The sequence below is a fragment of the Miscanthus floridulus genome, chromosome 4, assembly GCF_019320115.1.
Source record: "Miscanthus floridulus cultivar M001 chromosome 4, ASM1932011v1, whole genome shotgun sequence".
In the NCBI taxonomy this organism is placed as follows: Eukaryota; Viridiplantae; Streptophyta; class Magnoliopsida; order Poales; family Poaceae; genus Miscanthus; species Miscanthus floridulus.
In genome coordinates, this window is record NC_089583.1 from 42,249,771 (window position 1) to 42,267,765 (window position 17,995).

Sequence of the window (17,995 nt, forward strand, 5' to 3'; positions counted from 1 at the left end):
CATGAAAGGCCTAGAGTATGACTTATATTCTCCAAACCACGGGGATGCTTTTAAGCAGCCTAGTACCAGAAAAGAGTTTTGGTAAAGCTTGTTTGCACAAGACTGTCAATTCAAGGCATAGTCCATTGATCAGTTGTGAATAAGTGTAGCCTCTTCTCTAGGTGAATGTTTAACTTAACAGTCTTCATCGAAAACTGGTATATAAAAGCAGCAGTGGAAATGAGAGCATTTCTCGCGTGCCTCGAAATTTGGTGGGGATTGTTCAAATATTTGGGCTAGGCCCATTTATTTCATTTAATCTCAAGGCCCACGATTAATGCTAGGTGGTTAAAGTGGTTAATCCCAAATGGGTAGTTAAAGAGTATCTTAACCAACTTAAATTGGTGGACTATCTGTGCACTAATTGAGAAGTTGAGGAAGAGAGAGAGGGTGCCACATGCGTGCGCGCTCGCTCGCCGAGCCATGCCGAGGCGTGGTGACGTGATGTGTGAGCTGGGTTTGGTCTGGTTTTGCAGTTTTTAATCACGAGTTGATGACTAGTAACTGACACTGTGTTTAGTGACTAGCAACTGACATGGTTTAAAAGAGTTGATGACTAGTAACTAACACTGTGTTTAGTGACTAGCAACTAACGTGTTTTAAAAGGCTAACACCAATGACTAGTAACGGCTGGAGGTTACTGGTAACTGATGGCTGGTTAATGACTATCAATAACATGTGACAGTGTCCAAGTTCATTGAATCTCCTTTCTCTTGCTTCTATAAAAAAGGTGCTTGTACTCTGATTAACGCGCGCTGAACAACCACTCACTCTCCCTTTCTGCTGCTGCCCGCTGCTACTTTCGCATCTCCATCCCGTGCCTCTACGCGCACGAAGCAACGGGAGAGCAGGTGCCTCCGGACCCCTCGTCCGCCTATGAACCTTTTATGGGTTGTGCGATGATTAGGTTTTTGGGGAGCGATTCTATGACTGCTCATCCAAGACGTCTCCTTCTTGGTGATCGCTCGTGGAACAGCAAAGTGTCTTCTTCTCGGTGACTGTTCATGGGACTGCACTGTGAACACCTTCCTACATCGACTGTGGTCCACAACTTTGAGCAACGCACTATGTCTAGTGCGAATGGAGCCTCTGATGCCCTCGGCATGGGACCCTCCGCTGGGTATACTCTAAACTCTCTTATTACCGTACTTTGCATACTTATTGTATCGATCGGTATGTCATACTTGCATGCTGTAGCTTTTGTTTTGCTGATGTTTTATTTTTGGATTAAATTGACCATCAAAATGCCAAATCCAAGGCATGGAGGAGAGGAGCCAGAGCCAGCAGCTAGCAGCCCACAGCCACAGCGACGTGGGTGACCGGCGACGGTGAGCAGCAGGGACAGAAACATGGAGGAAGTGGCGAGTGCGGCGGAGGAAATCGTGACTTTTGAGATTCCATGCCTGGGATGGGATGGAGAAAACAAAAAACGGAAGGAGAGAGAACAGGGATTCCAATTTCCAAAAGATGGGCATGGTCCACGCAAGGGGCTAGTGCTAGTGTATGGATTTCCCATGGGCGATGCAGTTTAGGTCTATTTAGATCATATTTTATAATGGCATATGTAACACTTCTGGTGTCACGAGCTCGCTAAGCATTGAGATTATGGCCTGAGAGATAGATCTATTAATATAGTGAGTTAGTTGCGTAAATGCCTATATGTGTTAATGAAAAATCATCACGCGAAGAGTAGAATAAGTAGTTCTAAACATTGGCACGGTAGCCATTTTTATAAACAAAATAAAATATAACTTGTATTTAGTACTTGAATAAAATTTGGAGCGCAAGTTTAATAGATGAAAATGCAACTCTTGTTTTGGTGAATAAAAGTTGTTCAATAGTATATCTGATAGCTCAGAAATCGAATCTGACATTTAAACTAGACCTTTCGTGAATCAGCAGAAAGTTGAAATTGTAGTTAGGATGCTATTTTTGACTATTTATATTAAGCAAAATAATTAAGAGGTGTTCAAATGTTTTGCTCCTGTGGGTTAGTATGGAGTATGGGCTATGTCATGCTATGTTTGTTAGTTGAAATCGTCAAGGTTTAGACCTTGCAAAAATTACGGCAAAGTGCTTAGAAATGTTAGTTCTAACTGAAACCTTGAATTCTTTTCAGTATGAAATGATAGTAGACATGCCATTTTGGCAATTGATTTCTGAAAATTTAGTTAAACACTAGTGCCATGTTTTTATTTAGTGGTTTGTACCAAAGTGAGTACTTTGTGATGATGTGATGGTTAGTGTTGTTAGAACTTGGTTTAGCTATTAATGAAATGCGTTTAAGTACCTAAAATGTGCTAGGTTTGGCAGTTGAGCCCTTAGGCGTGGTCGCCGTGCCCATGTCGTCGCGTGGACCATGCAGCGCACTAGTTGGCTGCAACCATCCGCGCATTGGCCGGTCCTGGCCTAGCTGTGGTCTGGCGGGTCGTGTGCTGCAGTCGCGCTCGGCTGCGCCACTGCCCGTCCTTGCCCTACCCTGTTGCACGCGATCACAGCCGCTTGTCTCACCTACCCCCTCCCTTCTGGCTCCTATGTCTAGCTTAAGGACAAGGTGAGCCCGTGCACGACTCCTCGCTCGCTCTAGTGCTCCTCTGCCCAGCCTCCCTCTATCTCTCTCCTCGCGCACGCCCTTGCTCTCTCCCTGGCGCCCTGCCCCACACAATCTCCCTCTCTTGTTCTCTCTGCTCCAACGCACGGTCACCATGGTCAGAGACCGCCGGAGCGATCCCCAACGTTGGGCCGTCGCCGCTGCAGCCGTGGGCGCGAGTGGCCAGCTGGTTGCGTGCCACCCCCGACCTGGCCATGGGCCCTTGTGTGTGCGCGCGAGCGCTCCCGAGTCCCTACGTTGCCCCGCGCCGCTCCACCTCCGCTGTCGCGCCCCGCAGCACCCCCGCCGTAGCCGCGCCACCATCGCCCAGCGACTACCCGTGTGCGTGCATGGCTAGGGTGTCACCGGCCGCCCCTGGCCATGCCGCCGGCGCCCGCGAGCATGGACGGGTCTGCTGCTGCTCCTGTGCCGCTAGGCAGCCGCCCCTCCGATGGGAATCAGCCGGAGCCCGTCCTTCCTCTGCTCCTCTGCTACGTCAAAGGAAGGAGAAGGGTGAGAAAATAGAATAGTAACTTTTCCAGGGTTCCCAATGCAAAACCGTGACTTGCATGAATAGTGTTCTTATACTGTGGGGTAGTTTTAAGAAAGTTCAAGGGTGGTTTCGCAAAAGTGTGTGGAGGAGCGGGGGCTTGCTGGACCACTTGGGTCGTTGGTCGGCGCTCCGGCCGCGGGCGCGCCCGGTGTGCCACCGGTCTCTGCCGTGGGCCGCGTCACATAAGCCGCGTCCATGGGCCGTGCGCGTGGGCCACTCCCAGGTTGGGCCGCGCTGGGCCGGTTTTGGTTTTTTCCTTTTTAGGAGGAGTTAGAAATAGATTGTTAATTTTATTTCTGAGCGGATCTCTAGTAAATATTATAAAATCGCATAGATGTCCAAAAATAGTAAAACTAATTTTGTTAGGATCCTAAAATCATGATTTATCTGCCAGTATATTTTGTTCACATAGTTTTATAATATTCTTAGAAGCTATATAATTAATTTGAGATACTTAATATTATCAAAATATGAACTTGTAGGAATTGTTGTGATAAATTGGTGATAGTGTTGGCTTTGAAATTTTTATGGTAGATTCCTAACAATATGAGGTGCTCACTGTAATTTTTGTAGGTCCATAGGAATTAGTTTGTTAAGGTAACTAAATGAGCACTAGTACGAAAATATTTATTTAATCAATCAAATGTCAAAATTAATTGAGGGTTTGTAGAACAAAAACATTTTTTGGGAACAAGCCTTACTTAACGACGTGGATACGTAGACTAGCACGTTAGAGCTATCTCGTTAACTCGTTAACTTGTGAGGCGTAATCGAATTTCTAAGAGTTTCGGCTGTCATTGATTATTTACATCTATGCGTTGCATCCATGTATATCATAATAGGAACAACGATGGACCATGGAGACGACTAGACTAGCAGAAAAGATGGTGCCTTAGTGATCGTGTCACCATGATGGGGTGCTAACTTTTAGTTATTCTTACCCAGGCAAGCCCTGGTGCATAACTCCTATTATTCTACACTTTATTTTATGCTTGTGCATTAAGTTTTAAGGAGTTGAATGCAAACCACTTGCATATATATATATGAGTCTTACTAGAATGACAGAACCGTGTAGATTGCTATGCTACAGGACTCCGATAGAAGTCGAGTGATTGCCTGTCACTCGCGAGAGATAGGAAAGATATTATTATTGCTATTATATTATTATCACCTGGAAAATTTATATGAATGATAATTGGACACCAGGTGGAATCGTACTTTAGATTTGGCCTTGGTTTGGTATTCGAGCGAGGCTCGGATTACGCTTGTTCCGCCTATGTCTGTTAAGGACCGTCAGTTGCATTGGATTCTAGTCAGGTCACAGCTTTATTATCCTGAGCACATACTTGTTTATGGGAGCAGGGAAGGCTCGTTGCTCTCTTGTCGTGGGTTCTAGCTCTTTTCGGACCGACTGATTGGAGATGGGGATGGTGGAGGTCTAAGGACCACACTGAGTCCGGGACTCACGTATGGGGGCTTAGAGTCCAAGTTTAGACGGAGACCTAGACCCCTTGACAGGAGAGTGATGGGTTAGTCTTGTTTGTGCCTAGGGTACAAATGGGACGTGTGTTTCGGGGTACCCATCTGGGCACATTGATTCACGAATCACCGGGTAAGCCAGTACGACTTGTCTACAATCTAACACCATAGTAAGAACTGAAAGATGAAAGATGGTAAAATAGTTCTGATTGCTTACCACCTGCTTGAAAGTTGCACAGGTGCTTACATAGAATGATTAGTTAATGAACTAATGATGACTGCTAATGAAATTGAATATAAGGACGCAAGATTAGTAATGCTTCCGCAGATGCAATAACCCACAAGCGAGATAGCCTTGCATACCCTTGAGTCTTTTCTTTCCTCCTGACGGGTAAGTCTTGCTGAGTACAATTGAGTATTCAGGGTTTTATTTCCCCCTATTGCAGGTAACAGGCGGATGCTAGAGCTGACTCTTGTGTGTGGATCCCTCCTGATGGGCTCAGAGAGGATTCCTTTACGTTGTGATCATAGTTTTTATTTATAACTCTTGCTAAATGTTTTTATAAATAGAAGTTTTATAATCTGTTGTTATAGTTTATATAACAATGCTTCATCATGTCATGAATAGATATTTATTTTCGCTATAACTCTGATTGCATGTTTATATTCTGTTGTTAAATTAAATTGTTCATGACTCTGATAGCATGGTTATATTCCGTTGTTATAAATAATAAATATTATACTCTGATGTTGCATGGAAAGTGACGTAAGAAATGACTTAAGAATTGTGTAAGCTTTATTCTCTCATTTGTGATCCTGATGAAAAAATGTGGATTTTTGAGTTCTCCCTTGGGGTGTGCCCGACGGAACTGCGTAATTTAGTATCCTCCCTTAAGTACTTGGTGTCTAATAGAAGTCAAGTACTCCTGAGAGGCATTAGATTAGGCGGTTCTACCACAGTATAGGTGGATAATTTACACGTAGAGTCATTTAGCACTTTATTTATTTTACACAATAGCAGATGTGGATAATTATTTAAAAAATGGAATAGATCAAATACCTAATGTTATCAATGGTGATTAGGTTAAACTGAATTGATGGTCAGAAATTTTCTTTGTGATATTTTTTAGGATCTATCTTTTATTTTTTTTATCGAGTCTTGTGATGATTAACGTGCAGACTCTATTGTGGACCTCTAGTTAGAATTTATAGTATTTATCTTTTTCTTGCATGATATGTATTTAGTTGAAATCTAATCTCTTAAGATATACAAACTCTTGTTGCAGCTTTTTTGGTGACTTCTTGAATTTATACTTTGGCTTTCAATTTTTTAAGGGAGTTATTGCATAGTTTTCCACATGTTAAGTAGAAACTCTATTATTTTTATCTTTTATTTGAGATTTATTTTATTATTAAAAAGATTTTAGGTTCTGGTAGTATTGTTTTCTACATGTTAAGTTGAAACTTAGTTTACACCGGCACTGAATATGTACATGCAGTATTGTTTTATATAGCATAGAGTGTTTAAAATTAAATTACCAATGGTGATATGAAAGCTGGTTAAACTCTAACTAGTACTTTCTCCATCCCAAATTATAAGACGTTTGACTTTTTTTACATCAAGTTGGAACACTTGTCTTATTCAAAACTTTGTGCAAAATATCACCTTTTTTGTCGTGGCTTCCTTTCTTAATAAAGGTTCTTCAAGAATAACTTAAATTTGACTATGTTTGCATAAATTTTTTGAATAAGACGAGCGATCAAACTTAGAGTAAAAATGTCAAACGTCTTATAATTTGGAATGAAGTAATAGTAAAGATGGTTAAAGTCGAAGGAATTGAAGACAATTTACAAGACATACATAGACAAAGGAAGGACAATAATTTGAAAGTTGTTCGTTTCGGCTGAAACGATCGTGGATTATAAGCCAGAAGTATTGCTGGCTGGTTTGGTATAAGAGAAAAATAATGTTGCAATTTATAATCCACAATCGTATAAGCCGAAACGAACAAGCTGATGATTAATGTCAGAAAGCGAATGGCATAAATATAAGACAGCAACATGTGAACCAGCAGAAAACTGTCGCTGCGTGTTTCACGTTTATCTTCAAAGTGGAAGTTAGTACAAGTGAACCTGGTGCGGTGTGTACCAGGCAAACTGAATCCATGGCCATTTCTACTCCACTTGCGCGTCTCCTGCCTCTGCTGCTCCTGCTACAACCCCCTGCCTTGCGGAAGCCCCTCTCGGCCAGCCACCGCCGGCCTAAGGATGCCTCCATGGGCGAGGAGCTTCACCCGGTGGTGCTGGTCCCTGGCCTTGGCTGCAGCGACCTGGAGGCGCAGGCGCGGCTCACCGAGGCGTACCGGCCGTCGGCACCACGCTGTGGCGCAATGAAGGGGAAAGGTTGGTTCGAGCTGTGGAAGAACGCCTCAGATCTGGTGGCCCACGACTACATGCAGTGCTTCCTGGAGCAGATGCGCCTCGTCTACGACCCTGCCGTCAACGACTACCGGAACCTCCACGTCGTCGAGACGCTCTCTCTGACTGGTTTATAAGTTTTACTTTTTCCGTTAATGAGTAGTATTTTTCTCTTACAACAGGCTGCTCGTATATAAGCCGGTAAATGAAACGTACAAATCAGCTACAGACCAGTCGAACCAGGCCTTAGGCGCTCAGCAAGAGGGTTCCGCAATAACGACCCTCTACACCCGTATGCATGTCATCCCACCAAATCCACCCTCTCTACTTCCAGCAGCTCAGGGCGCTGGTCGAGGCCGCGAACAAGAAACACCACGGGCGGAAGGCCATCATCTTGGCGCACAGCTACGGAGGAATGGTCGCGCTCGAGTTCGTCCGGAACGCTCCGCTGTCATGGCGGCGCAGGTACGTCAAGCACCTCATCCTGGTGGCGCCGACGCTCTCGGTGGGGTTCCTGCAGCAGGCGACGGCCCTCGCGACCGGCGGGCCGGGACAGATGATCTACGTCCCGGCCGCCGACGGGCCCCTGAGGACGCTGTGGAGGAGCCTCGAGACCGCCATCGCCGACCTGCCGTCCCCGGAGGTGTTCGGGCACGACGAGCCCATCGTCGTCACGAAGCAGAGGAACTACTCCGCTTACGGCATGGAAAACTTCCTCGCCGCCATCGGCTTCCGCGACGGCGTGGAGCCTTTCAGAAGGCGGATGGTCCCGAAGATGCGCTACTTCCAGGTGCCCATGACGTGCATCAACGGAGTGGGCAACAGGACGCCGCGGCAGCTGGTCTTCTGGGAGGGTGACTATGACGCGTCGCCGGAGATCGTGTACGGTGACGGTGACGGTGACGGGTTCGTCAATTTGGTCAGCATCCTGGCGTTCGACAGGGAGATGCGTGGGCAGCCAGGGCAGAACAAGCAGTTCAAATCCGTCAAGATTGATAAGGCGCAGCACAGTGGACTTGTTACGGATGAATGGGCTGTAAAGCAGGTTATGCAGGAATTTCTTGAAGCAAACCGCTAGCCCTCGATCTCACCCGACTTTTGTTACGTCGCAACTCGGATTTTGTACCAACATGAATCGGACGCGGTTAGTCTCTTTGTGCTGAAATCTGTCTACTCTTGGTGAAGATCTAGTTGTTTTCCAAAAACGGCAAGCCCACTTCATGGTCACCCGTACCATTTCTTTTTGTAATTGGGACCAAAATCAAGTTTAATATGTAGCTATGAAGATAATGTGCATATAAGAATGCATTATTTTCTTATAAAGAACAATACCATTCGTACTTAGCCAGATAGACCAAAAAACAACACCCGCTCCCACCTAAACTTGGAAGCGTGTTTTTCTATCTATCCCCTGCAACTAGTTCCCAAATAAATGAGGCACACTATATGGTGGTCTTAAACCAAAAGCAACTTAAATAGTACAAATGCAACTTTTGCACTAGTTCATTCCACTTAGTTAATTTGTCCCCAACAAAAGCTCTATGGAACGATATATTTAAAGGTACACTACAAAAGACTTGACAAAGGGTTACACGTTTCTGCCATGGCAATATCCATACAAAGATGGAAATTGTTGTTTCAGTGTGTAGTCGCCTAACCAGTTATGTTCCCAAAATCGTGTAGAAGTACCGATATGAAGAACAAAAGTAGATAGATCTAGGAAACGATCTTTTATCTTCATAAGGCCAAACCAAAAATGAGAATATCCTGGTTTCCAATACGCTTCACCAATAGTTTTGTCTTTCAAGTACTTCTTCATAAGTTCTTGCCAGACACTATCCTCGTTTATGAATTTGAACAACCACTTGCTTAACAAACATTCATTTTGTAATTCAAGGTTTAGAATTCCAAGACCCCCACACATAAAGTCCCCTATTTGGCTAACATATATTTCTTCTTGTGGTTATGGTCTTGCTAGAAAAATATTGATCTAAAATAATCTAACTTATTTACAATGCCCTTAGGCACTTCAAAGTCAGTAAACTACTCAAAACTGAATTTATTAGAATAAGGCGTCCCCCGTAAGACAAAACTTTTCCTTTCTAGCTGCTTAAGTTGTTTTTTCAAATCTATCCACAATGACTTTTTTTTGTGTGAGTCTTCTGTGATTCGTAGGGATACCCAGGTATCTAAAAGGATAATTTCCCATACCACAACCAAAGATCCGTGAATATTGGTCCTCATATTCCTTAGCATCCCCATAAAAAGAAAATCTGACTTTTATGAAAATTAATTTTCAAGCCTGATAACTATTCAAAAGCATATAAAAGAATTTTCATATTTTTGATTGCTGAATATCATGTTCCAGGAATCCAAACAACACATATTATTACTACTGATAATGTAGATTTTCTTAATTACTATCTACTATCCAGATTCTTATTGTCTATAATAAGGGCTAGTCACCTCACCAGTGCCATCTTATTTTCGAGAGCATAAAACTCTTATATTTTCTAAAACAACAAAACTCTGATGAATCCATCCATTTCTGGGTTGAGTGAGCAAAAGTATTATTACTATTATCTGAATCTAAGCAGTAGTAGCTTCTTGATCCTTAAATACCAAAGTTAGAGATAGATTGATAGCTACTCCTGCCACCGAAAACTGCCCCGTCGACCTCCGCCTAGTCCGCGCCGGCGAGCTCCACGCAGTCCACGCAGGTCGTGATGGCGAGCTCCATGTAGGTCGCGCCGATGAGCTCCGTGCATGCCGCACCAGCCCGCAGCGTCCACGCAGTCTGTGCCAACGAGCTCATCCTCTCCCTCACCACAAGCCGCGCCCGCTCATCCTCTCCCCTGCCCTCTCCGCATGATCTTGCAGTGGAGGACACCGAATCTTGCAGGGAGAAGTCGCATCTCACGTTGGAGCAGTTGCACGCGCGCGTCTGCCATGGGAGTCGACAGTGGAGCAGCAGGACACATTAGCTGTAGGGCTGGTCTAGACGCCCCCGCCTGACACGGGAGCGGGTGCGCCAGCAACTTCGGTGGCAGTGGCGGTGGTGCGAGCCGCACCAGCTTGGCTGCAGCGGCGGAGGCCTTGGCATCGGCGGCGAGCGCGAACGGCGTGCGAACAGACGGTTGTGGGAAGTGAGATCATGGAAATGCCCGGGATATGAGTCGAGTGGGCGCGTAGCACTTCACCGAGCCAGGCCGCGGAGAAACAGAGGTGGATGTCGTTTCCCTATAGCCGAGGGAGAGAGGTTTTTGCACCACGAGGCCGGGCTCGCGAGTGGGCCCCGGGCTCGCTAGTGGGCCTAGGACACAGGACTTAGCTCGAGAGCGCAGCCAGGTCGATGGGCCATCGTATACACAGACTGCAACGTATATATGAAATATATGTAATGTTTAAATAAGCACACTTACAACGTATGTCTGAAAAAGCAGATAAAATATTTAGAACGGACGCTTACAACATACGTGTACAAACATTGAAACATGTGCAACATCATGATCTATCTTTGCATCATCCATATAAAACATTTGTAACATATCTCTGAAACAAATGAAATATACTCTTGCAACATGTGCTTTCAGCATAATATTTTCTTGCTGCTCGGCAGAATGGAGGCTCGTCGGTGTGTGATGTTCACCGAAGATCAGTGGGCCGACGACAGTGGTTGCACGTCATGAAAGGGAGGCATCGGCCGCACGACGGCGGGGAGGCCAGGCCACGCGACTTGGAAAGGGCAGCAGCACCCCGCGCCTGGTAGGGCTGGCAGCCGAGCGTCGCGACTCGGAGGCGGCCACGCGCTATGCCTGGCAAGGCCAGCGCCCGAGCGGTGTGCCTCGGAGGTGGCCGAGCGGTGTGCCTCGAAGGTGGCCGGGCGCTGTGCCTCGAAGGGCCATCGGTCATGCGCTCGGAGGCGGCAGGCGAGCGGATAAGAGCGATAGGAAGATGAACGAGTGGATAGAAATAAGTGTATAGACAGTTTTTTTTAAGAATCGAAGGAGTGTGGATTGTTGGGCTGGCGTGGTCCGAACGAACGCCCAGTTCAGAGCATTACCGTTCTAAATAAGAAACGCTTTCCTTATCTTTCCTCGTTAACTTGCCTTCCACGTCATCAAAACGCTGATGTGGCAGCATAATAAATGAATGTAAAAACTATGGTGGTTTCAGTATTAGAAATGCCCTAATGCTATTTCAAAAAATGACATGACCGCCATGAGTAAATGGCGAATGCCGAGACATGACCACCATCAGTAAATGGTGGATGACGAGACCAGGACGAAACGAGGGAAAACATCAGACAAACATGAGAAAGACGTGCATACATATGAACAGCATAGCATACTAGGATACGTGTATTCCATGTCCAGAATCCAACCCAAAAATCCAAACAGTATACAGCCCAACCAAGTAACCTCATACAAGAACCTAAAGAAAAAACAGCGGATCCAATAACCAATTACACCGTCCCTACTAAGGTAATGTTAAAAAGAACACTGCATTCCTCCACCATGAAGCGAGTTGAAAAGACTGGGGCCTGCCTTGAGCAAGCTCCTTTAGTTGTATGGGCCCATGCCAATGCTGGAGCCGCCGTAGGGGGCACCACCAGCGGCATCTCGGGACTTCGAGTAGCTGAGGTAGTACACCTCGCCCAAGATGGCCGTGAAGAAGGTGAAGGCCGCACCAGCAGCGAAGACGCCCTTTCGCACCGTCTCACATGAGAGGGATTCGCCATAGAATACGCCCCTGTACCGGGTGTGGTACGCGTTGCGTACTGATCCTGCCAGCAGGCACGCCTCCGCGATGAGGAAGGTCACCCTGTCAATAGGAACGAGACATGTTATTGGTAAACATTTGGATGGGAAGTGCAGTTGATATTACTTGAATAATCAACTTTTATTTTTAGATATGCTAGCTTGATGTTTTGGGTACCCAAATCAAGTTGGACATATTCCAAATGTGTCAGAAAATATAGTATATCTCCAATCTGTAGGTAGTCAAAAAACAAAATATATGTTCATGTCATAACAGCTTCAAGCTGGCCACGACAGTCGGCAGTTCCTAGTTCAGGCTTTATTATATGAATTGAGGAAGGAAAGCAAGCAAGCAGGATCCAGAGACGGACAGAAAACTCAAGTGATTCCAAATGAAATTTAACTGTGGCTTTTGCGAATAGATTATGGCAGATGCTTCCTCCAGAAGGCTGGCTAGTCAAGGACACCCAGAAAGCAAGGCTATTAATTGATGTTGACTTAGGAATTGCTTAGGAAATGTCACTGTCACATGGTGATCTCAAGAGAAACAGATAAACAAATCAATGACAAACTATAAAAAAATAATGCGGTTTAACAGTTCATCAGAAAAAACTTAACATAAGTCAATTCGTGTAAACAAATATCAAAGCATAGATGTGGATATATCGAGGTACCAAACATGGTTTCATTAATTCCGTCATTGCAAGTCCTTGACCAACCGATTAGCTAAGCTACCGAGAACAAATAAAGATGTAGTAGTTGCTAGTTCCTCCAGTAAAGTATAACCAACAACATTTTGATAGCGTGCATTCAAATTTTGAAGAAATCTGGCTACGTGTATCTTTGTGGATATTGAGAGTTTATATATAGATAGACTTATCTCCAATTATTGTGTAATGTTAATCTTGCTGACTGTACTATTGTGAAAGTTGTCAGGATATCACTGATCATCTAAAACAACACTTATTTGTGATGGAAAGGGCTTTCAACATCTCCATCATATCACAGAAATATAAAGTCTGCTAAACACTAATCCCATAAAAGTACAAGTGCCAAGCGATTGCCAATTTGTGTTACAAGGATAATGGGAGTGCACCTTTCCTTTTTTTTTTTAAAAAAAAGGACAATGGGAGTAGTTGGACATCAACAATCAAACATAGAAATCTAGCAGATCTATGAAGATAAATGTCTGAAACAGTTTCAGAGATCTATGACATGTGCTACTAACTGCCTCCTACCAAGAATTAGTCAAATTATTATTCAGGGGGCATGTGGCTTGAAATCTTTGAAACATGGTAGTAAACTGTACGTAAAGCAGATGTACAGCATGAGGCTACAGAGTTTAAACAATACAGCAACGGCAATACTACACTTCTGCCTCTGTTATATCAACTCTGAGGTGCTAAATACTGAGCATTGCTGTGCAAGTGCAGCTTCAGTAATGAAAGCAAAAGCCTCATGCCAGCAAGGGGCTAACTGGAGAAGGTGGGAGAAATGATTTGCATCTGGCTACTAGAGAAGTACTAGTATTGTTACTAATCGATGGATCTCACCACTCGTTCGCCAATAGCAATAGAGTAAAGCACTGGGTGCGACGCTTCCATTTTAAGACAAGATAGTGACATTTTGCTACTAAAACAAGCGACACTTCACCTAAGATTGAAATTAAAAAAAAAAAAGCATGCGCATCGTTGTCCATGTCAGAGGCAACAGCGGCGAACTAGTAGACAGTCCACCACATGGATAGATGGTGCATAACATTCTGTCATCCTTTCCTGCCTAGGCCTAGAAATTAAGCTGCGGAACCTGTGCATCACAAGATTGAGTTGGAAAGCACAAGATCCAGGCCAAGACCAGCCGGCGGAAAACGGATCTTAGCTAGCGCCGTGCACCCGCAGCTGAAACCACGCGTACACGACGCAGATCCCATCCCAATCTGCTCGTAGAAGTAGAACTAGACGGGCGCTGGGGATAGAGCAGAATCCAACCGACCCGAGTCTGGATCTCGGAGAGAGGAGCTAGCAAGGGATCGCCCAACCAACCAAATCTAGCTCTGCTGGTTAATTATTTCCATGTACGCGAAGCGGAAGTAGTAGCAGGCAATCAATCGCGGGAGGGGTGGAGGAGATTTGGTTCTTTACCATGTGAAGAGGAAGAGGATGAGCGCGCAGGCGCGGGAGCCTCCCGGCTTGAGCCCGCGGCCGCAGCAGAAGCAGCGGCTGGAGACCATGAGCACGACCTGCGCGGCGGCGAGGAGGAGCAGCGCGCCGACGCCGTAGCCCGTGGCGATGTCGGAGTCGTAGACGCAGTAGTCGTACTCCTTGGCGGGGTCCGGGGTGACGGTGGCCCGGCTCCGGCGCTGCTCGGCGGCCACTCCCAGGCCGAAGGCGATGACGTCCAGGAGGATCACCACCGCCTGCACGATGATGGACGCCATCGCGAGCGAGCTAGTCCGGTTTGCTCCTGTCGGTCGGTCTCTACTAGCTCGCGGCTGAGCTGCTGGGGTCTGGGCTGGGTACTGCTGGGGTGAGCAGAGCTAGTAGCCTGGTTCGGTGGTGGGAGGGTGTAGTTAAAGGCAGTGCGGGTCGCGTGTCGGTGTGGAGTGCAGAGGAGGCGAGGGAAGTGAGGGCTTCGCTTTTTTGCGTTTTGGGGTGGGTAGTCACGCTCACGCGGCTCTGCTGGAGCTGGGAAGGGGACCGGCTAACGAATGCGGCACACGGGTGGGGCGCACCTGGCAGCCGCTACCGGACGGCCGTTGGCGCGTTGCGTTTTCCTGCCGGGGTTGGTGCCGGTGGCCTGGGGTGTGGCGTGTGGCTTGTCGCCGACGGCCCCTGCTCGGCACCGCACGGGCATGGCCAGGGCAGCGAGTCCAGCGCCGGCGCCGGCGCCGCGCCCCGCGCGTGCGTACCAGTTTCCACCCACGGCAGAGCGGGCAGAGGCACCACGTGGGCAGCGTTAGTTCAAGTCCATGCTCTCAGAAAAAAAAATCTTTTTTTCATATATATATATATATATTACTGTTCTGCAGCTGGCCGTAAAATAAGCTATTCTGTGGCCACTTTGAGTTACGATAATTATTATACTAACTTACGAGACTATGGTAATTCTCTCATAAGTGATTTACTATAATATTATGGTAAGTATCATCTTGAATTATAGTAACTCATGTATCGTAAATGTGTATTGTCATTATCGTAAATTGGTACAAACATTGCTCCTGTTCGGCTTACCCCATATTCGGCTTGTTCGGCTTCTTTTTTCAGCCGAAACAGTGTTTTTCTCTCACAGCAATTCAGCCGGAATAGTGTTTTCAACCAAGTTTCAGACCAGCGAACGGGACCATTATCGTAAAACAAGATGACTATAGAATAAGTTATTCTATGGCTAGCTGCAGAATAGCCTTACGTGTGTGTGTATATATATATATATATATATATATATATATATATATATATATGGAGAGGCTATTCAGTAGCCGGCTACAAAATAAGTTATTCTGTAGCCACCTCCATTTACTATAATTTTATATACTAATTTACCATAATGTCAATACATATTTACGATAGTTGGGTTACTATAACACATGGGGATATTTACCATAACGTTATATTAAACCACTTAGCAAGGAGTTACTATAATCTCGTAAATTAACATAGTAATTATCGTAACTCAAAGTGGCTACAGAATAAGTTATTCTGTAGCCGGCTACAGGACAGTAGTTCTATATATATATATATAGGGAGAGGCTATTCAGCAGCCGGCTACAAAATAAGTTATTCTGTAGCCACCTCTATTTACCATAATTTTATATACTAATTTACTATAATGTCAATACATATTTACGATAGTTGGGTTACTATAACACATGGGAATATTTACCATAACGTTATAGTAAACCACTTAGTAAGGAGTTACTGTAAATCTCGTAAATTAACATAGTAATTATCGTAACTCAAAGTGGCTACAGAATAAGTTATTCTGCAGCCAGCTATAGGATAGTAGTTCTCTCTCTCTCTCTCTCTCTCTATATATATATATATATATATATATATATATATATATATATATATATATATATATATATATATATACACACACACACGTGGGGAGTGGGGTAATCCGTCTTCTATCATCCAGCTTTTAAAAAAAAATCATTCAGCTTGTTCGGCAGCAGAAAAAAGTCTGCTGCTGCAGCCTGCTGCCGTTTGCTCTCGCCTGCCGTGGCTATAGGGCAGGGCAGCACTCAGAAGGCACAGTTTTCCTTTTTTTTGCTGCATATAAACACAGTTCGTCTGTTGTCACGATGGCTTCTACCCCGCACACGTGGTAGTTGTTGGTGAACGCCTCTGCTCGTTACAACTTGCACAACATATGTACTATTTCTGTCCATTAAAGAATACAATTATGGTATTAGTACTCGTCAAAATATTTCAAGTCCAACCAAGTTTATAATAAGTCAAAATATTTTACAACTCCAAATTAATTTATTACAAAAATATATTACATAATTAATCTAATAATACTTATTTTGTAACATAATTATTAGTATTTTTTGTATAACTTTGGTCGAACTCGAAAATATTTGACTCCTTAAAGAGGAGGATTGCAATTTTCAGGGCAGATGGAGTATTATATATAAAATAGCATAATAGGCATGTTTGGTTATAACCTTAGATATCTTGCTTGAGTAAATACATTTCTTGCAAGCTGTATGTTTAATGCAGTTATTTTGCCTGCTCAGACCACAACAGTCTATGTAAGTTTGGTTGAAGTTTGGTGCCTCAAAAAACAACCAGTGTGCGTTGTTTGGTGCCTCAAAAAGCAACCAGATGCATGAATTACATATGATTCTCCCCAGGCAGTTTACTATGGGTCTGTTTGGTAGCCTGCACCAAGTCTGTGTGTATACTCTTATGAGCCATATGTACACCCTCCACAATACAGTGTGAGCAAGTATTTACAACCTTCCAAACAAGAAAATTTAGGCTCCATCTCTATAATATGTTTACGAAGTAATGTAATCCTTTAACTTAAAAAACAGTGGAGCAAACTTAGTTTAGAGTATAACACCCTCGGTGTTACACCCTAAATTATTTACTAAAACATGTCATGAGCATCATACTTCTGTGTTAATGCATGTGGTGAAGTGTGTAGATCAATTTTTGTAACTCCAAATGATCAATAAAAATGCTAAACGAAAGTTGGTTCGATGGTTCATGCATATCAAGTAGGGTTTAAAACTATTTTTTATTAAGAAAAAATGCTATAGTGACGCTTAAATAAAGTTGGAAGTGCAAACTTTGTAGATAACAATAAAATATTTGCTGTTGAAAAAGAATATTGCTAAGTAATATTTTCAGTAGCTTAGAAATGCAATATGAAATTAAGATTAGCTCAAACGCTTAGAAAATTTCTAAGTCTGTGGATAGCTAGACGCTGCTATGTTTAGCAATTTATTTGGAGAGATTGGGTTAAGGAGTGGTATAGTGCTATGATTCGATTTAGTAGTTCCATATGCCATCTTCAGTGTAGTGAAACCTGTTTAGGTTTAGGAGCAATGGTTTGGTCGTGATCAGCGCTTTAAAAGTCGTGCACGTCATAGCTTTGTGTTGTCTGGCGTCGTGCACGTGGTCACCACGCATGTCCGACCCGCATCACCGCCCGGTTGTGCCATGCGAGCACGCATGGCCGCACACTGGCTAGCCGTGGCCGCCGTGGCCTTGCCGCGGCTTGGCCACTCTAGCCGCACCGCTAGTCCATCGGTCTGCTCTACGCCCGACCGCCCTTGCCATCGCGGCTGTTGCTGGTGGTGCTACTGCCTCCATGCCCGCGCCGCGTCGACGCCGCTGCCACTACCGTCGCATCACCACACTGCGCACTTGCAGCTGCGCTACGCCGCTGGCCCACCTTGACGCTGCGCGCACATGGCTATGTCGCCGTCGCCTTCCATTGATGGCACTACGGCGCGCGAGCCACACCGATCGCGAGCGTGCATGTTTGTCGGCTAGTGCCTGGCCACGGGCTACGTCGGTAGCGCCAACTATGTCTCGCCAAGGCATGCCCTTGCCGAGTCGCTGGCTACCCCTCCCCCACTGCTCCCTAGCTCTCTCTCTCTCTCTGTTCGCGTCTCCCTGCCGCCGTCGAATCGCACTGGCA

The 17,995-nt window shown here is 45.1% G+C and overlaps 1 protein-coding gene and 1 pseudogene across 1 annotated transcript; one reads left to right on the forward strand and one right to left on the reverse strand.

The window, feature by feature from the left end:
- The first annotated feature begins 6,820 nt into the window (after positions 1-6,820).
- On the forward strand, positions 6,821-8,346 carry LOC136551410 (lecithin-cholesterol acyltransferase-like 1; annotated as a pseudogene).
- Positions 8,347-11,407: 3,061 nt separating this feature from the next.
- Positions 11,408-14,414, reverse strand: LOC136551411 (protein MODIFYING WALL LIGNIN-1-like). Its single transcript, XM_066542966.1, has 2 exons — positions 13,981-14,414; positions 11,408-11,903 (listed from the first exon to the last, which is right to left on the reverse strand). The coding sequence occupies exons 1-2, from the start codon at positions 14,274-14,276 to the stop codon at positions 11,642-11,644; spliced, it is 558 nt and encodes a 185-aa protein (XP_066399063.1). The 5' UTR covers positions 14,277-14,414; the 3' UTR covers positions 11,408-11,641.
- Positions 14,415-17,995: the final 3,581 nt, after the last annotated feature.

Bases quoted from the DNA above. Each gene is read 5' to 3' on its own strand.
- LOC136551411 (XM_066542966.1), bottom strand. From the start codon at position 14,276: ATGGCGTCCATCATCGTGCAGGCGGTGGTGATCCTCCTGGACGTCATC. The intron at 11,904-13,980 runs GTAAAGAACCAA...TCCTATTGACAG, and splicing joins ATCCTCTTCCTCTTCACATG to GGTGACCTTCCTCATCGCGG.